This window comes from Epinephelus moara, chromosome 13 (assembly GCF_006386435.1).
Source record: "Epinephelus moara isolate mb chromosome 13, YSFRI_EMoa_1.0, whole genome shotgun sequence".
NCBI lineage: Eukaryota > Metazoa > Chordata > Actinopteri > Perciformes > Serranidae > Epinephelus > Epinephelus moara.
In genome coordinates this window covers 37,440,433-37,458,157 of record NC_065518.1, presented here as the reverse complement: position 1 = coordinate 37,458,157, position 17,725 = coordinate 37,440,433, and the positions used below count along the sequence as shown (strand labels likewise).

At 43.3% G+C, this 17,725-nt stretch overlaps 1 protein-coding gene across 3 annotated transcripts in view; it reads right to left on the bottom strand.

Annotated features, from left to right (window-relative positions):
• Positions 1-17,725, bottom strand: part of mprip (myosin phosphatase Rho interacting protein) — a 159,400-nt gene that overhangs the window by 85,595 nt on the left and 56,080 nt on the right. For all 3 annotated transcript variants that reach the window (XM_050060259.1, XM_050060260.1, XM_050060261.1), the window contains exons 6-7: positions 6,561-6,732; positions 4,394-4,832 (exon numbers count right to left, since the gene is read on the bottom strand). In XM_050060259.1, coding sequence (XP_049916216.1) covers positions 4,394-4,832; positions 6,561-6,732 — 611 coding nt within the window. The remainder of the gene's footprint in view (positions 1-4,393; positions 4,833-6,560; positions 6,733-17,725) is intronic.

Here is a 17,725-nt window from a genome sequence, read left to right as displayed (position 1 = left end):
GTTAAGGGTTTTTTTTGGGGGAGTTTTTCCTTATCCGCTGCGAGGGTCATAAGGACGGAGGGATGTCGTATGCTGTAAAGCCCTGTGAGGCAAATTGTGATTTGTGATATTGGGCTTTATAAATAAAATTGAATTGAATGATGGTGAAGTTTAGTTGTCAGAGACTAAATACATTCATCATAAACTATAAAGAGTCTACTGTATATTAATATTGGAGTTTTTTAATTACTGAAGTATTTAACAACACAGAGACTTGTGGTTAGTGGGATGTGAGGATTCTTAAACTAACATCTGTGCAGATGTGAAGCCCTGACTGTATCTGACTGATCTTTAATGAAAGCTGTTGTCTTGTATTTTTTTTCCTCTGAAAATATGAACCTTATAGTCAAACATAGTTTATTTAGCCTGTGTAGTTGAGGGGACAGGTCAAACTGATATGATGCTGATTTACAGGAGAATTCATATCAAATAGAGGATAAACCATTAACATAAACTACAGATCACCTGTAAAGCATTTTAATAAATTAATAAAACAACTGGAGACTGAGAACAAACTGATATATGGGTCTGATCACTTTTTTAATGAATTGACATCATTCCAGACAGGATGTTAAGTGCAACACACACCGCCGCCGGCGCGGCGCTGTGGCCGTCAAGGGCCGCTCCCCAACACACACTGGCAGCGGCGCGCAGCGGCACCGTCAACATGTATTTCCCACCCCAGCCCTCTAGGTGGCTGTACCTACACTAGTTGCCAATGGTTGCCAACTGCTAGTAACAGAAGAAGAAGAGGAAAACCTTTGAGGCAACAACAACTTGAATTTCACGGGTGAGTTTCTTATTAAAGTCGTCTTATTAAAAATTTGAAACAACCGGAGTTGATCCTACAAGACGAGACGTACATAAAAGGCTTTTCTCGCAGCGCTGCCATGAGCGCCGGCCGCGCTGGAAATAGAGCAGTGGGCTGAAGCAGAGCGACGCAGCGCGTCGGCTGGCGCCAGTGTGGATTGGTTCATAGTATATAATGGAGGCGGGCGTTTTGACGCGCGGCGTACGGCGGCAGTGTGTGTTGCACTTTAGTGTGTCTGTGACTTCCTGTACACACTTAAGGCTGCTGGAAACTGTCGGGAAACTGTCCGACTTCACCGCGGTTTTTTGTCACCGCCCCCCGCTGCGGCCGCCTGGTCTCGTCTACTTTCCAGACGAGGCGCAGTTCATCTCTAACGAACCTATTGACAAAGTAGCGGAGTGAGAGAGTGGTACATCCTGTCAGCTGAGGGGTTTCCTATCTGTGCAGCCGAGCAACACAGCACCTCCATGGACTATTACATCCAGACGGTCCCGGTGTTTCCTCCACAGGCTCCACTTCACTCAGCTTCACTTAGTTGCCCGACAAACCCGCTGCTTCTTCCCACTTTAACCTGATTAACAAACTGGGGCTCGGTGCTCTGGTTGGATCCAAACGGAGAGCCGGGGCTAGCTGGGAAGCTAGCGGAGGCTAACTGGCTGTGCCTCCCTCCGATCATGCTGTGGCTAACGCCCACTAGCCTCACAGCTGCGCCTCGCCAACGAGCCTAACAACAGCTATCCACCTCGGCGCGCTGTGTTAACGTCATGACTGACGCACTTACGTGACCAAAGATCGTCTCTGCCTGNTAAAGCCCTGTGAGGCAAATTCTGATTTGTGATATTGGGCTTTATAAATAAAATTGATTGATTGATGATTGAAATTGAAAATTGATTTGGTGCCGCCATATGAGACCTAAAAATATGTTCCCAACAGCAGGTATAGCAGTAGCAGTCTTGCCTAAAACCCTTACTGGATGATGTTTGCCTAGGCCGGGATTCAAACCCCAACCTCCCGTGTGAAAGTCAGTAGCACTAACCGCTGTCTGGCCGCCCGGCTGAAGAGATACACCAAAGAAGTAGATGCCAGGAGGGTAAACAGGATGTTTTTACTGAACCAGCCAAGGTGTTCTCTCAGTGGCGAGGAAATGACAGCAGGTCAGACCCACCAAGAGCTGAGATGGAAATATACTGGAAGGGCATATGGGAAAGAAAATGGCCAGTGGCAAGTGGACCTAAAGGCTGGCCACAGCAACCTCCCTGACAAGAACCAGTAACCAGTGGCAGACATCCAGTTTTTACTATCCAGGAAAGACTGTTTAAGATGAAGAGCTGGACAGCACTGTGCCCTAATATGATCCATACATACTGTCTGAAGAGGGTAACTGCCCTTCATGAATGCCTAGCAGCACAGAACCAGCTGCAAAGGGATGGGACCCGGCCAGAATTACTGACACAGGGCAGAACAATCCTGATCATGAAAGACCCCCAGAAGGGAACCATCCCATTCAACTATAGACCGATAACCTGTCTCTCCACAACATGTAAGCTCCTGTCAGGCACCATAGCGGCTAAGATAACTAGGCATATAGTCCAAGGCACAGAAAGGAATTGGCAGTAACACCAGAGGAGCCAAGCACCACCTTCTGGTCGACAGAGCGATTGCCCGAGACTGCAAGAGCAGGAATACCAACCTGCGCGCCACCTGGATTGACTACAAGAAACCCTACAACTCAATACCACACACATCGCTACTGAAATGTCTGGAACTATATAAGATCAACAGGACACTAACAACCTTCATAATGAACTCCATGGGAATGTGGAAGACGACCCTAGAGGCCAACTCAAAGCTGATTGCCCAACTCAACATCAAATGCGGCATATACAAAGGGGATGCATTGTCACCACTGCTGTTTTGCATAGGCCTGAATCCCCTCAGTCAGATTATCAAGAAGACTGGCTATGGATGCCGATTCCAAAGTGGGGCAACAATAAGCCACCTACTCTACATGGATGACATCAAGCTGCACGCCAAGAATGAGCGAGAAATTGACTCACTGATCCACACCACCAGGATCTACAGCAAGGACATAGGGATGTCATAGGGATGTCATGTCAAGTGTGGCCAGATGGTATCAAAGAGAGGCAAGATGATCAGAACTGAGGGAGTTGACCTACCAAAGGGCAACATAGGAGATATCCAGGACAGCTACAAGTACCTTGGGATCCCACAGGCTAATGGATATCATGAGGAGGCCGCAAGGAAGTCAATCAAGAACAAGAACAGGCCCTTAGCACAAGCTGGGATAGTGTACAGGGACATCTGTACCCAGTATAGAATCTAAGTACCCAAATCCCGATGGGACACGCCACCAAAGGTGGATGGGAATAACAGGGCTAATATCCTGCGGGACTTCAGCCTCCAGACTGACAAACAGCTGCTGGCTAACCAACTGGACATAGTGGTGCTTGAACACCAGAAGAGGGCAGGTGTGGTAGATGTGGCCATACTAGCTGACAGCAACATGAGAAAGAAGGAACACGAAAAGGTGGAGAAGTATGGAGGGTTGAAAGAACAGCTGGAACAGATGTGGAAGCTCAAAGTTGACATGGTCCCTGTGGTAGTAGGAGCACTTGGGGGAGTGATCCCCAAACTAGGAGAGTGGCTTCGGCAGATTCCAGGAACATCTGAGGCCACAGTCCTAGGAACAGCGAAGATGCTGCGCAGAACCCTCAAATTCCCAGGCCTCTGATAGAGGACCCAAGCTTAAGGATGACACAGATACCACCCTAAGAGGGTGAGAGAGTTACACGTTTCTTCCCCATTTCCAAACCAAACTCAAACCCTGACAAGAGTAGGGTTAGCTAGCTAGCCACTGAGGGTATTGCCTACTGAATGTATACACTCTTTTTCATGGTAACAGTGAAAGAAAACCCACCCTGCCCTACAGGGAATAGTGATGGAAAACGGGGTGTGCAGATGAACAGTGTTTGGCTTCCCCCAGAGCTCCCTACCCGTCAGCCGGTGGAGGTCCTGGCGCTGCAGCGTGTGGGAAGGCCAAACACTGTTCATCTGCACACACTACGATGACACGACTGGTTGAATACCAGCAAAGTTTCCTGTATTTTCATTGTATTTTCTCTCCATGGGCAGCTGATATGGTGGTTCATTTTCACTATGTGATCTGTATACTAGGCTTTAGGTTTTAACTATCTTCTTATCTATCTTTTTAACCTGTTTTTGCTGCTGAGTCAATTTAACAACCTAAATTATATTCTTTAAACATACAGTATAGAGTCTTCTGTCTGCTTCTCTCTGAAATTGCTGTTTCATTTTTCCAAAAATGTTATAATATTTCTTCAAGGAGTGCAGTTTGTTACAATGTGTCTCTATGCTAGCACTGACAGCATGACAGAACATCACAAAGGAGTGGGGCTTAGCGAAGGGTCAATTGCAGAATGTTTATTATAAGATAAAACTGTAAAAAGGACATTTAAGGGTACTGTTGTGGAACAGCAGCAGACAGAAGAAGACGACACTGACCTTCTCTCTGGGCTGAGGACAGCGTCTCTCTCCTGCCTGTCAGGGCTCCTAAAACGGCTCCTCTTCTCAGCCTTTCTTGCCTCTGCTTCCAGCCTTCGGGATCGGGACGTGTCGTGGTGGCTGTGGGAGTGGCTGCCCTTCTGGTTGGTCGGGTGGCTGTCGGTGCTGGTCACGGTGCTGCCACTGGCGTCTGAATCCAGAGAGCTGACTGAGCCGCTGATGTGGGAGCCATTAGAGAGCAGGGAGCTGCCAGAGGGGAAGGGGTCACTGGGTGCTGGGGAGAGACAGCGTGGGACACCACCCAGGCTGGAGCACGAGCCTGTCGGGGAGAGCAGGTCGCTGGGGGGCTGGGGCACAGAGCCATGCAGGGCCATGCTGCCTCGGTCCACCTCATCACCATTCATTGAGCCGGAGTCAGAGCCCTGTAGTGCACAGTCACCTAGACAAGAGAAACAGAAGACACCTCAGAACCTCTCAACTCTTTCAGACCTTAATGTCATAAACTTTACTTTTACTATGTTTGTTATTACCTTAACTGTAATTCATTTTTTTAGGGTTGAGTACCAGAACTCTGTACCACCAGTTCCTATATGACCGGTACATACCAGAACAAATCACTGCGCAGACTCTGGTGCTTCATTTCTGTGCCAGATTGTGTTGTTGTGTAAATGGTAAATGGTAAATGGACCTACATTTGTATAACGCCTTTCTTGTCCTCCGACCACTCAAAGTGCTTTTTACTACGAGTCACATTCACCCATTCACCCAATATTCCACCCAGTCACATTCATGTGTGTGTGAGAGACGCTGAGGCTGTGGTGACTGCAGCAGAGTATGAAGTTAATGGAGCAGTGTAGTGTGTGTACAGTTTAGGCTCTTTGTCATTAACTAAATGCTGCAACTCCTCAAGACCTGAGCCAAGTTCCCCCACTGATTTAAGTGATAGGGGTTAGCCCTGGAGTCAATCTCTAACTGGAACCTGACCTGACCCACTTAAGGTGGGTTGTTAAGGTGGATCAGCCATTCTTATCGTAGTGACAATCTCAGCCACTTCCTAAACAGATAATGGAGAAATGTCTCGCTACTGAGTTGGGAGACAATTATTGATGCCAACTCACAAATGATTTGGCTGTTATTAGGACTCTAACTGTTAGCGTTTAACTGTTGTAGCTGGAATAGGTTTAATTTATTACAGGGTTCCTACATACAGTATTTTTAGCACTGAATTATCAAAACCTTTCCATAACTTTTCCATTCTATTTTGCCCCATTTCAATGACCTGATCTAAGTACTTTAAAATAGTAGGGAAGATCATTGGATACAGGATTAGATACATTGAGCGTAGGTTGACATTGGCTCGCAGCTATATCAATGTCTGTTGCACTGGTAGAAGAAGTGATGTCATTTGGCCTGGTTATGGCAGGTGTGAAATACGTGCAATTTTTGGCAGTCTGTTGAGCAGTGTTTTGGTGGTCTTCTTGATGCTTTTTATCCTTTGGGATGGCTGGCAAGAGCTGCTTCCCCCATGCCACCATCAAACATTTTGGTTCAGAGCCCATATCCAGCATGAGTAGGGTTTGCCTCTTTCTTGAGCCATGTATTATATTTATTGTTCTAAAGCCACACATTATTAAACATGCACTTCCCAGGCAGATAAGCAAACTGCTAGCGCTTAACTTTACACGCTCGTTTGACATTCCCTCCACCAACTACCTGCATACGCCAATGTGTATACTAGTAAAATTTCACTGGTCAGGCAGCACAGCACTACATTTTAAATTGGTACCACATCCATGTTTTGGGAAAATTCTGAACATACTTTTAAAAAAACAGCCATAACAATGTAAAATACAAAACTTTTCCAAAATATTCTGCTCATTCCAAACCATTTTCAGGCCTGTAAAACAGTTAATTACATAACTTTCCAGGAATTTTATGACTGTGGGAATCCTGTGGGGTTTTTTTTATATTTGTATATTTAAGTATACAACCCAATTTCCAAAATAAAAGTTGTGATGTTGTGTAAAACATAAATAAAACAGAATGCAATGATTTGAAAATTCTTTCCAACATATAGTCAACTAAGTACAGACATGTAGAACATTCACAACATTGGCTCAGTTTTTTATTCATGTCTATGATGTACACAGATGTTATTCTTCCTTACCTGCAGGGGGCAATGGTGATCCTGAAGGCAAGTCAGCGGGGGCCCAGACAGTACCCCCCTCAGCCTCCCTCTGGTTCAGCTCCTCCTGCCAGATGATGGAGCTCGAGTCTGGAACCTTCTCCGCCTCTGGGATACCAGAGCCGGTCACTGCTACCTTGGCTGGACCTGGCTCCTAGACGTGAACACATAAAACAGTCAAAAACAACAAAACAAGGAAACTGCAATATGACATCGAGCTGTGACAAGTACCCTTTTAGGTTTTTGCATTGGAGCTGTTGGCCCAACTGAGTCAGTCAGTTTAAACAGCAGTTTGAGTGGTGTTAAGTTACTACTGATGAAAACTTAACATTTTATATTTTGCTGCTTCACAATAAAATCTTTTACATAACAAAATGGAGTGGGACTTTCATTGTGAAGAGTCTTTAGGAAATGGAATGTATTTGTCACTGAATTAGCAGAACATTGTTAGCAGCTTGTCTTCAATAAAACAAGTCAACTATTTCTTTTACCTGCCCTGCTGTGTGATGGAAAAATGCTCGCAGCAAAATATTGAGGATTGGTCTGCTGCTTTTAAATGTCATCACTCAAGACAAACAGTCATTAAGACAGACCTTCAAGTAGGTAGCCATGTTCTAATGGAGACGCAAATCCCTGCCGCACTGGCCTGACTTGCAGAGACAGCCAAAACCAAGCCAAGCAAGCACATCAGTGTGGAAAAACAGTATTTAGCCCCATTTCCACCAAGCAGTACGGTACAGTACAGTACGGTTCAGTTCAGTTCAGTTCAGTTCAGTTCAGTAAGCTTTTTTCCTGTTTCCACTGTGAAAAGTTGTGGATGCTACCACTGGAACTCTTCTGTACCGTTACCATTTTTGGTACCCCTTCTGTTGGGGTACCTGGCACAAAGATCTGGTACTAAAAGGTAGAGCTGTGAACACTGCAGTCCGTTGATTGGTCAGTCAGTAGCGGACGGCCACTCTGCTCAGGGATGAGTTGTGGGTGGTTTTGAAGCAGAAGCCACAGTTCATATCATGGAGAGTTGGTAGACTGTAACTATAAAATATAAGGATGTTTTGCTGCCTCTTGCAGCAGCCAAGGTCAGAGAAATTTTTTTTTTTAATTCACTGGGCCGACTGCCGGGATTTTTAAGGTGGAATAACTTGTACTCAATGCAAGAGCTCAGTCAACACACCTTAAATATTCCATATGACAACTTTGACCATCGCTTAAGTTTTTATATGACAGACACTTTTAGTAATGAGTGGATCTTCAAGCGTTTATCTATATATTAATTTCGGCCGGGTTATGTGAATAGCATATATTCTAATCCTCACTCGGTAAAAAAAAAAAAAAAAAAAGGGTAACGTAGCTGTTCAAAAGAGGAGTAAACCACTCGGGCTTTCTTCTGGCACACTACGCACCAAGCCAAGGAATAATATTAAAAAGCCTTTATTTAATCGGGCATGTCAGAGTTAAAATACATACGACCAAATGCCAAAAAAAAGGCCGACCAGGTTTCAACCACCAGGTCTTCCTTCAGGGCGTGGCAGAGAAAATGTGTGAACCCGAGTGAGAGGTTGTGATTTGTTATATAGACCTCTTAACAATGGGGTAATTGGAAACAGGAAAGGGACAATTACATCACCATCAATTCACATCAGGTCGGCTTGCAGAATGTAAACATTAATTAACAACAATATTTTCAGAGATGAACAACAAACAATATATCAGAGTGGACATCATCAACAACAATATATCAGAGATGAATTTATAAAAAGGGTCTAAAATCTATCTCTTCATTTAGTCCAGGATACATCAAAGCATCAAATTTGAAAATCCAGAATGTCTCTCTTTGTAATAATTTATTGAGTCTGTTTCCTCCTCTGACTGCTCCACGCATTCAATACCTTCCACTTTCAGTAGGCTGTCGTTCTTATTATGAAAATTATTGAAGTGGCGTGCCATAGGATAATCTATATTGTTGGTTTTTATGGCATATTTATGCTCCACCACTCTGTCTTTTAAGCGTCTTTTTGTGCGCCCAATATAAAAACAGCCACATGGGCAACTTAAACGATAAACTACATATGTGGTGTTGCAGTTGATGAAATGTGTATTTTTATGTGTTTCATTTGTCCTCAAATCAATAAATTCCTTCTGTTGTATGATATTAGAGCAATGATTACAGTTGGTTTGCATACACTTAAAGGTTCCTGTAGGTCTTTTAAGCCAGCTGCCTGCCCTCTTAACTGGGAGATAGGTGTACATCACTCTGTCCTTAATAGAAGGAGCTCTTTTAAAACAGAAAGTAGGAGGAACTTGAAAAATCTCTTTTAGAGAGGGGGGACTTTTAAGGATGTCCCAATTAGACAAAATAATCTTCTTAATTTGTTGGGCCTGCGGAGCAGGGCGCACAAAGTACGGTGATTAACCTCTCCCCCATTGAGCTGACCACACACCAGATCAAGGTACTGTCCAAAGGTTTATCCTTCGCTCCAACTTATCATGCCAACCACTTTGATACAAGGATCGATTTGTTCAGATTCTATAGGAATTTGCACCTTAAAGTATGGTATTCACAGAGGCAACTGGGTGACACTCCTCAGCCCCCACTTATCACTTCAGAAAAGACTTTCAAACCTAAGTCCCAATTTTTTCCTCTGAGCAACAATCCGAGCCTGGTGGCATTCACTAAGAAAATTGATTATGACATTAAAAAACTGTTTGACAAACCTCTCCCACCTCCACATAAACACAACTTGACCACCCCTGAACGCACAGCTTTAAAAGGAGCTACATGTAAGAAATCTAAAGCAAATAGTCATAAAATCATCCTAATATGTCACAGAGACTAAGGAATAATGTTAATATAACATACTGATCTCACCGACAACAGAAATTACAACAGAATATTTGCATTTAAAAAAAAATTTTACGGTCCGCAAATCATGTTTATGTTTTGAATTTGTGTTTTGGCCTGTTGCTCCACCCACCGCCGTCTATCAGTCGCGCAGTCAGTAGAGTCTCAGCATCAGTTACAGTTACGACTGAGCTACAATGGCTGATGGTGCGACTAAACCCAAACGGCCTCGTTATGATTCCCAAAAACGCCAAGACAAAACTCAAGGCAAAGCGAGGGTCTATATAGGAGATGCTTTTGAACGGTGGAGACAGTTGAAAGCGGAGAAGAATTTGAAATCGGATGTCGAAGTGGCTACTCTTCTCCTCGACAGGTAAGCTTTAGCCAAAGTTGGCTAACTAGCATCATAGCTAGACGGGGAGTGACATTTTGAATACTTTCAACTGTTATTCATTTTCAATCATACATTGTAGCCCATGTGCAGGTGGGTCATCGACCCGACTGATTTTTTTGAGAGACAAATGTTAGCAGCACGGCAAGCAACATTAGCAGTGTCCCGGTACATAGCGTTAGCAGCCGGCTCCTCCTCCGCTGTATCCCGGCAGCAGCGTTAGCAGCAGAGATGCCGGACTTGCTCGAACGGTCCGCTGGAAAACCAAAGATCAAAGACGCGGCGACACAGCCCTGCCACGGCAGCCGCCCGTGGGCAAACAAATCAGTCTCCAGCGTGCTGCTGTCCAGCAACCTCAAATCTGTAGGGGAGGGGGGGCGGACATGACTCGCGGCAGTATTTTGAATTTGAGTGCAGTGACCGTTTTGGCCACATTCTTACATACGGCGCCTTTAAATGAACTTCAGAAGAACAAGAACATTATTATAAAAAGAGCCGATAAGGGCGGGGCTGTGGTGGTGTGGCATTATGATAAATATATCCAAGAAGCCTATCGCCAACTACAAAACACTCAGTATTACACCGAACTGAGTATGAATCCTCTCCTGCACATGAAGGAGGACCTTACTGCTCTTTTAAATAGAGCCAGAGACAGTGGTTGGATTAATACCTAGGAACACGGTTTCTTGTCATGTGAACACCCCAGACTCGCCACTTTTTTATGTTACCTAAGGTGCACAAAGAACCTAAAGACAATCCTCCAGGCAGACCTATAGTGGCTGCCAATGGCACTCTCACTGAACCAGCTTCACAATTTATTGACTATTATTTAAGACCTTACGTTCATAAGTTACATTCATATGTTAAGGACACTACAGATGTGTTGAACAAATTGAGCCAGGTTGAGGATGTTGATTGGGACTTTATGGTCACTTTAGACGTTGAAGCACTTTATACTAATATTGATCACTCTGATGGACTGAGAGCTGTTAACTATTACCTTTCTGACAAGGAGGATTTAACGCCCCCTATAGGTTTCATAGTAGAACTTACTGAACGGGTGTTAAACAATAATGTGTTTCTGTTTCAAGATCGATTGTTTAGACAGTGCAAAGGTACCAGTATGGGAGCCAGCTTTGCCCCTGAATATGCTTGCCTTTACTTAGGCCTCTGGGAGTCTGAGTATGTGTTTAATCATGAAAAAAAAAAACCTTTGGTGAAAACATTAAAATGTATTGTAGATTTCTTGATGTTATTTTTCTTCTCTTTGAGGGTAGCCAGACGGATCTGATGGATTTTTACCATTATCTTAATAACACTAACAAAAATAAAATTATCAATGGAAAACTCTAGAGAAAATATCAACTTTTTAGATCTAACCATTTATAAAGGGGATGATGAAAAATTACACACTACACTGTTTAGAAAACCCACTGACCGTAATTCTTTATTGCATTATGGATCTTTCCATCCACCCCACCTCAAAAACAACACCCCATCTGGCCAATTTCAGAGATTGAGAAGAATATGAGATCAGGATTGGGGCTCAGTCCATAGGGACTTGGGTTGGGAACCGGAGGGTCGCCTGTTCAAGTCCCCGTCCGGACCAAAATATGGAGCATGGACTGGTAGCTGGAGAGGTGCCAGTTCACCTCCTGGGCACTGCCGAGGTGCCCCTGAGCAAGGCACCGAACCCCCCAGCTGCTCGGAGCGCCTGTCATGGGCAGCCCACTCTGACATCTCTCCACTTAGTGCATGTATAGGTCCAGTTTGTGCGTGTGTGTTCGGACCTGTGTGTAATTGACAGAGTGAAAAATTGAATTTCCCCTCTGGGATTAATAAAGTATATAAAAATTTTAAAAAAAAATAAAAAAAAATTTCATACACAGTCTCTGACCAAACGTTTTTTGAATAGATCATATAACAAGACTATTATTTCAACAGCTCAGACCAAGGCAGCTTCCATTGCACGTCCCCAGCTCCTACAACAATCAAACAGACAGAAAAGAAGCACTTCGGGCACTTATTTTGTTACACGTTTCAGTCAACAAGCTCAACAAATTAAGAAGATTATTTTGTCTAATTGGGACATCCTTAAAAGTGCCCCTTCTCTGAGAGAGGTTTTTCAAGTTCCTCCTACTTTCTGTTTTAAAAGAGCTCCTTCTATTAAAGACAGAGTGATGCACACCTGTCTCCCAGTTAAGAGGGCAGGCAGCTGGCTTAAAAGACCTACAGGAACCTTTAAGTATATGCAAACCAACTGTAATCATTGCTCTAATATCATACAACAGAAGGCAGGGTGTCTGCATGTTGGAACAAGTGCAATTTTAGACTATTTTAGACCTTTTTTAGACCATCGTGGATTAAATTTAAGATTTAGACCTTTTTTAGACCATCGTGGATTAAATTTAAGACCTTCACGAAGTATTAAAAATAAGAAAAAACAGACCCAGATTACATTCAAATGACAACATTTATTGTCATTGAAACAAACACGGAGCCAAGAGACTACAGCACGCAACATTTTCAGTTATTTTTTTTCAAAATAATGCCTCTCTACTTCAAATGCTGAACATTGAACATTGAAACAAACCACATTTATACACATTTTATATATTGAGATGGGGAGAACGAGAGAGAGCCCAAGAGTGATTGTGTCTGTGTGTGTGTGTGTGTGTGTGTGTGTGTGTGTGTGTGTGTGTGTGTGTGTGTGTGTGTGTGTGTGTGCGTGTGTGTAGTGCGCAGCACTACATGCTTCTTAGCTCTGCACTTTTGGTAGCAATTTCGGTCTCCAGATTCTTAAGCTGGGAGAGTTTGTCTTTAGCAGCCCTCCTCAGAGCATTTGATTTAGAGAGGAGCTGGGCCATTTTGCTCCCAGCCTTGCCCTCTGCTTCCTCCGCCAACGCGTCTGCGTCTTTGCCAAGGCTCTCAATGACTTTATGCAGACTGTCCCTTTTGACTTTCAGGTCTTGTAAGTGCTCCTCTGCGTGTGCCCTTTTCTTCCCTTGTGTCTCTGCCTCCTTCCTCTTCCTCTGTTCGTCCAAATGCAAGCGGTACCTGGATCTGGCAGCCATGACAGATTTCAGCAAGTCGTTTGTAAGTGGAACCCTGGTAACGCCCCCATGTATTGCAACATAGTCGCAAACAAGCCTGTGTGCGACTAATGTGTCTTCTTGCATATTCTCTGTTTCGATCTCTTTGTTCACAGAGAAGCCTCTCTCGACAGACGCCTGACCATGAGATAGCAGTAATAGCTTCTGGCAAAACGCCCAAAGCTCTGGGTATGCCTTGCTGATGAAGCCATGAAGGAATACGTCTAGCCTCTTGCATTGGCTGGAAGGAGATGAAATCTTCATGCCTACACTCCACAGACAACGCAGCATCGAACTGTTGGAGAATGGTGTCCCCTGTGACAAAATAAGTTAAAAAAAAAAGAAGTTAGAAACATGCATTGATGACTAATTTTCCACTAGGAATTTGCTAAATTTACTTATGGCTTCCATTTAGTCATCACCATTATGGCTTTCCCTACAGTTTTGTGGGGGTGGTTGTTGTTACTAGACTCAACTTTACATACAGTACAGTCTGAACCACTGCACACGGAACAGGTACATGGCCATTATTTGATGGACTAACAAAAGTTAAAGATCCATACTCAAATATATTGTGATCATATTTTGAGCAAGCATGTACAATAAATACTTAACTGATCAGTTCAATGCCAAATATATATAAGATTATCTGAGAGTGGCACTCATAACTTTTGTCAGCCCTTCCTAGAACTCCTCCTACCAGCACAAACTCCTCCTGCCAGCTGCCTGTTGAGCAGAAATGTCTGCACAAGTCCCTTCATCTTCGCCTTGCACCCGTCTGGGTCACTGCTCATCACAGTGGGGTCTAGACAATCCATCTGCCTAACAGTATCATATTTAAGGGGGCTCTTCTGCTGTATTTTCCTCACGATGCTTGAGAGTCCTTGCATGCAGTCCCTTTTAAATTCAAGGACCCTGAGCTCTGAACTTTTGCTGCTCTGTACAGAGAAATGCAAAAGGAATTGTCATGTAAGCAACAATGCTGTACACACGTGCTTCTCCTTGACAATCTTTGACATTAAGCTACAAGTACCTTGAGGGCCGCCTCAGCACCCAAGCCGATGTCCACACAGTGCACCTGCATCAAGTTCTTCTTTTCAGCTATGTCCAGGTTGGGAAGCTGGGCTGTGGTGATGTCCTGCAGGACCTCTCGTTTCACAAAACGATGCATCAGACTCTGTTAGACAATTACAAAAGAAAAGTTCTTTCAATTACATCATAACTTTGCAAAATAGTGTGTAACATTTTGACTGCTGTGGATTTGCTGTGAATGTGTGTCTTTTTTGTTTACAACAGTATTTAGTTAATTATAGGCCTACATAATGTTTTACTTTTGAACTGGCGGTGTGATGGGGTGGGTTGGTTGGTTGTTTGTTTATCTTGTGAAAAATAAAATAAAAACAAAAAAAAATGCATCATAACTTTCACAATCAATATAGTTCCACCATAAAATCCACATATTTCCATGTAGTTTTCTGCTTTACATTCTGCTTATCATAAAAGTCATTACCTTGATCAATTTTGCCAGGTCTTTTCCAAGGAAAGGCATCACAGGCTCCTCAGTCTGGTACTTCCTTAAAAAGGGATCAAATAACTGGGCGACACTCCTGAAAAACTGGAGCTTGGGTACAGTCAGGGGATCTTTCTGGGCATCTTCAATCACATCAAAACTTGCAGTACCAGGATGTGGAAGCTGCTTGGTCTTCACAGCATTTGTGTACACCAGCAGAGATGACCAGATTCCCAAAGCTCTCTCGACCACCGGCAGGTTTTCAAGCCATCGATGTCCACAGAATGCCAATGGGAACAGTGTAGACTTGGTGGTTTTCACATAGTCTTCCCTCCTTGCTGGCACATTGTGTAACAATGTATGAATGGCCTTAAGAAGCTTGTCTACTTGCCACATGGAGAAGCCCGTTTTAAAGGCATTGTGCAAGGTGTGTAACCCACAGCTTCCAACAGAAATGAGCCGAGAACCCCCATAGAGGTCAGCGTAATCAGACTGGAAAAGGTCAAAGACTTTGAAGTTCACATTGGGACCATCCATGGAGATTGATAACAACTTGCTGAGGTCCAGCTGGTCCACACATTCCTAAGGGAAGGAAACAATCAACCAATCAATCAAATGTGCATATTTAAAAAACACAATTTACCCTACGATACACTACATTCTACACCAGATTCATTCGAAATTACTTCCTTAATGTAAAAAGCCTGAACGTGTCTGTTTATTATGTCATTGTCAGTAATGTTGAATCTGATGTAATATAATGTAATTACACATGTATAAATACAGGGTAAGAGAATGCAGTTAATCATCTAATCAGAAGTGCAAATAGCCAAAGTGCAATATATGCAGGGTGCGATTCGTCAAAAAAACAGAAGGGGGGGATGTTTGGTTTTTTTTTTTAAATTCATGAAAACACACGATTTTTAACTTGATGTGACCATCAGCCTTTTCATATTTATCACATTTAAAACTAGTGAAGTTAAATCAACCAACCAACAAAATCTAACTGCCATAAATATTAATTCAATTGTCATTTTTTTCTCACTGTGACGTCTGCAATGCGCTCATGAGGTAACAAAATGATCAGGACCATAGATACACGCTGATCACTCCAATGTGCCAAAGATAGGTCTATGTTTTTAAAAAGTAGATGATCACTCTAATAAACAACACAGAGCAATCAAGACGCTCTCTCACACACACACGCGCGCGCGCGCAGTCGCACACATCACTTTCTAGCGTTAGCGCACTTTTTTGCTTGCAGTTTCCCGGAGATCGGGATGTAATAGAGCCCCTATCAATGTACGAGAGACAAACAGGCATGCACTGATGTATTTTAAATGGCTGTTAATGAGTTAGCAAACCTCGTGTCACCCCCTAGGATGAAAATACTTAGCAGAAGTAAGGTTGAAAAAAAAAACAGAGGTGGGGATGACCCCCCCCCCACAAATCACACCCTGAATATATGTACAGATAAAATGCAGTATGTACAGATTAATATAGTATTTACAGATTTAATGCAGTTATTTACAGCTAGAAAAGGTGGGTAGACATATGTTCAGAGTATATAAATAAATTATGGTGGGCAATAGTTATGTGCAGCTTACATAAATTATTCTAATAAAAACACTACTTACTTTGACCTCCTTCATCAAGTCATTTGCTGTGGCATGGCCCATGAACTGTGACCCAAGGTACCTGGAGTGTACCTGGCCGTCATCCCAGTACCGTACGTGAAGGTCCAGTTGTTTCTTTTTTGTTGCACAGTTGAAACTTTTGTCAAACATGATCACAAATGGCCCGGACACCTTTGCGATTAGATCCTTTTTGACGAACTCGGCCACTCCAAATCGGATAATATAGGCGGTCTTGTCTCTTCCGCACTGGAATGTTTTGGCGATCGTCGAGTCGGGAAACATTACTTTGAACAGTTCCCCGATGTTGTCGTTAGCTCTGTACGACTGGTGTTTCGCCACGGTGTTCAATGCCCACAGAACTTCTGCCTTCATCGTTTGTGTCGAGCCCATTAGGTCGCGTATATCATTTGAAGCATCATTTGTGGATGTGCCTGCCACCGGATAGAACTGGGCAATTCCACGAGACTCACGTGCTGCTTTCAGAGAGGCCTGGTGTTTATTGGATTTAACGTGGGAATCGAGTGCCTTCACTCCCAGGGTCCCGAGCTTCAGTGCTCTTTTGCACAACGTGCAGTACGCCTCAGTGTCATCGTCAGGAACACGTTTGAGCCAGTCTGAAAAATCCTGTCGTTCGAGCCAGCAATTATTAAATCTGCACTTGCCCATTTCTTGTGTTTTCTCCAGCTGCCATTCGTCTCGGGTACATTACTTGACAACTATTCGCGCCTCGCTCCAATATCCTGTGACGACTACGCACTTCCGCTTCACATCTGTAGTTTTATTGTGCATTCNCCAGCTGCCATTCGTCTCGGGTACATTACTTGACAACTATCCGCGCCTCGCTCCAATATCCTGTGACGACTACGCACTTCCGCTTCACATCTGTAGTTTTATTGTGCATTCCGCTAACAGTGAGTTCCGCTAACAGAACTACAAGGACCATAAGCCACCATAACAAAAAAAACTGAACGGCGTGGGTAATGGACGGGAAATGGACGCAAGAATAATAATTTTTACATTTATCCTACATCGATATTTTGCACTGTAACCTAGGTCTTAAATTACCCAAATGAGATTTTAGACTTACAGTGCAAAATATCTCTGTATTTTAGACTTTAGGCCTAAAATTGAAAATGTCTATTTTTAGACTTTTTTAGACTCCGCGGACACCCTGAGAAGGAATTTATTGATTTGAGGACAAATGAGACACATAAAAATACACATTTCATCAACTGCAACACCACATATGTAGTTTATCATTTAAGTTGCCCATGTGGCTGTTTTTATATTGGGCGCACAAAAAGACGCTTAAAAGACAGAGTGGCGGAGCATAAATATGCCATAAAAACCAACAATATAGATTATCCTATGGCACGCCACTTCAATAATTTTCATAATAAGAACGACAGCCTACTGAAAGTGGAAGGTATTGAATGCGTGGAGCAGTCAGAGGAGGAAACAGACTCAATAAATTATTACAAAGAGAGACATTCTGGATTTTCAAATTTGATGCTTTGATGTATCCTGGACTAAATGAAGAGATAGATTTTAGACCCTTTTTATAAATTCATCTCTGATATATTGTTGTTGATGATGTCCACTCTGATATATTGTTTGTTGTTCATCTCTGAAAATATTGTTGTTAATTAATGTTTACATTCTGCAAGCCGACCTG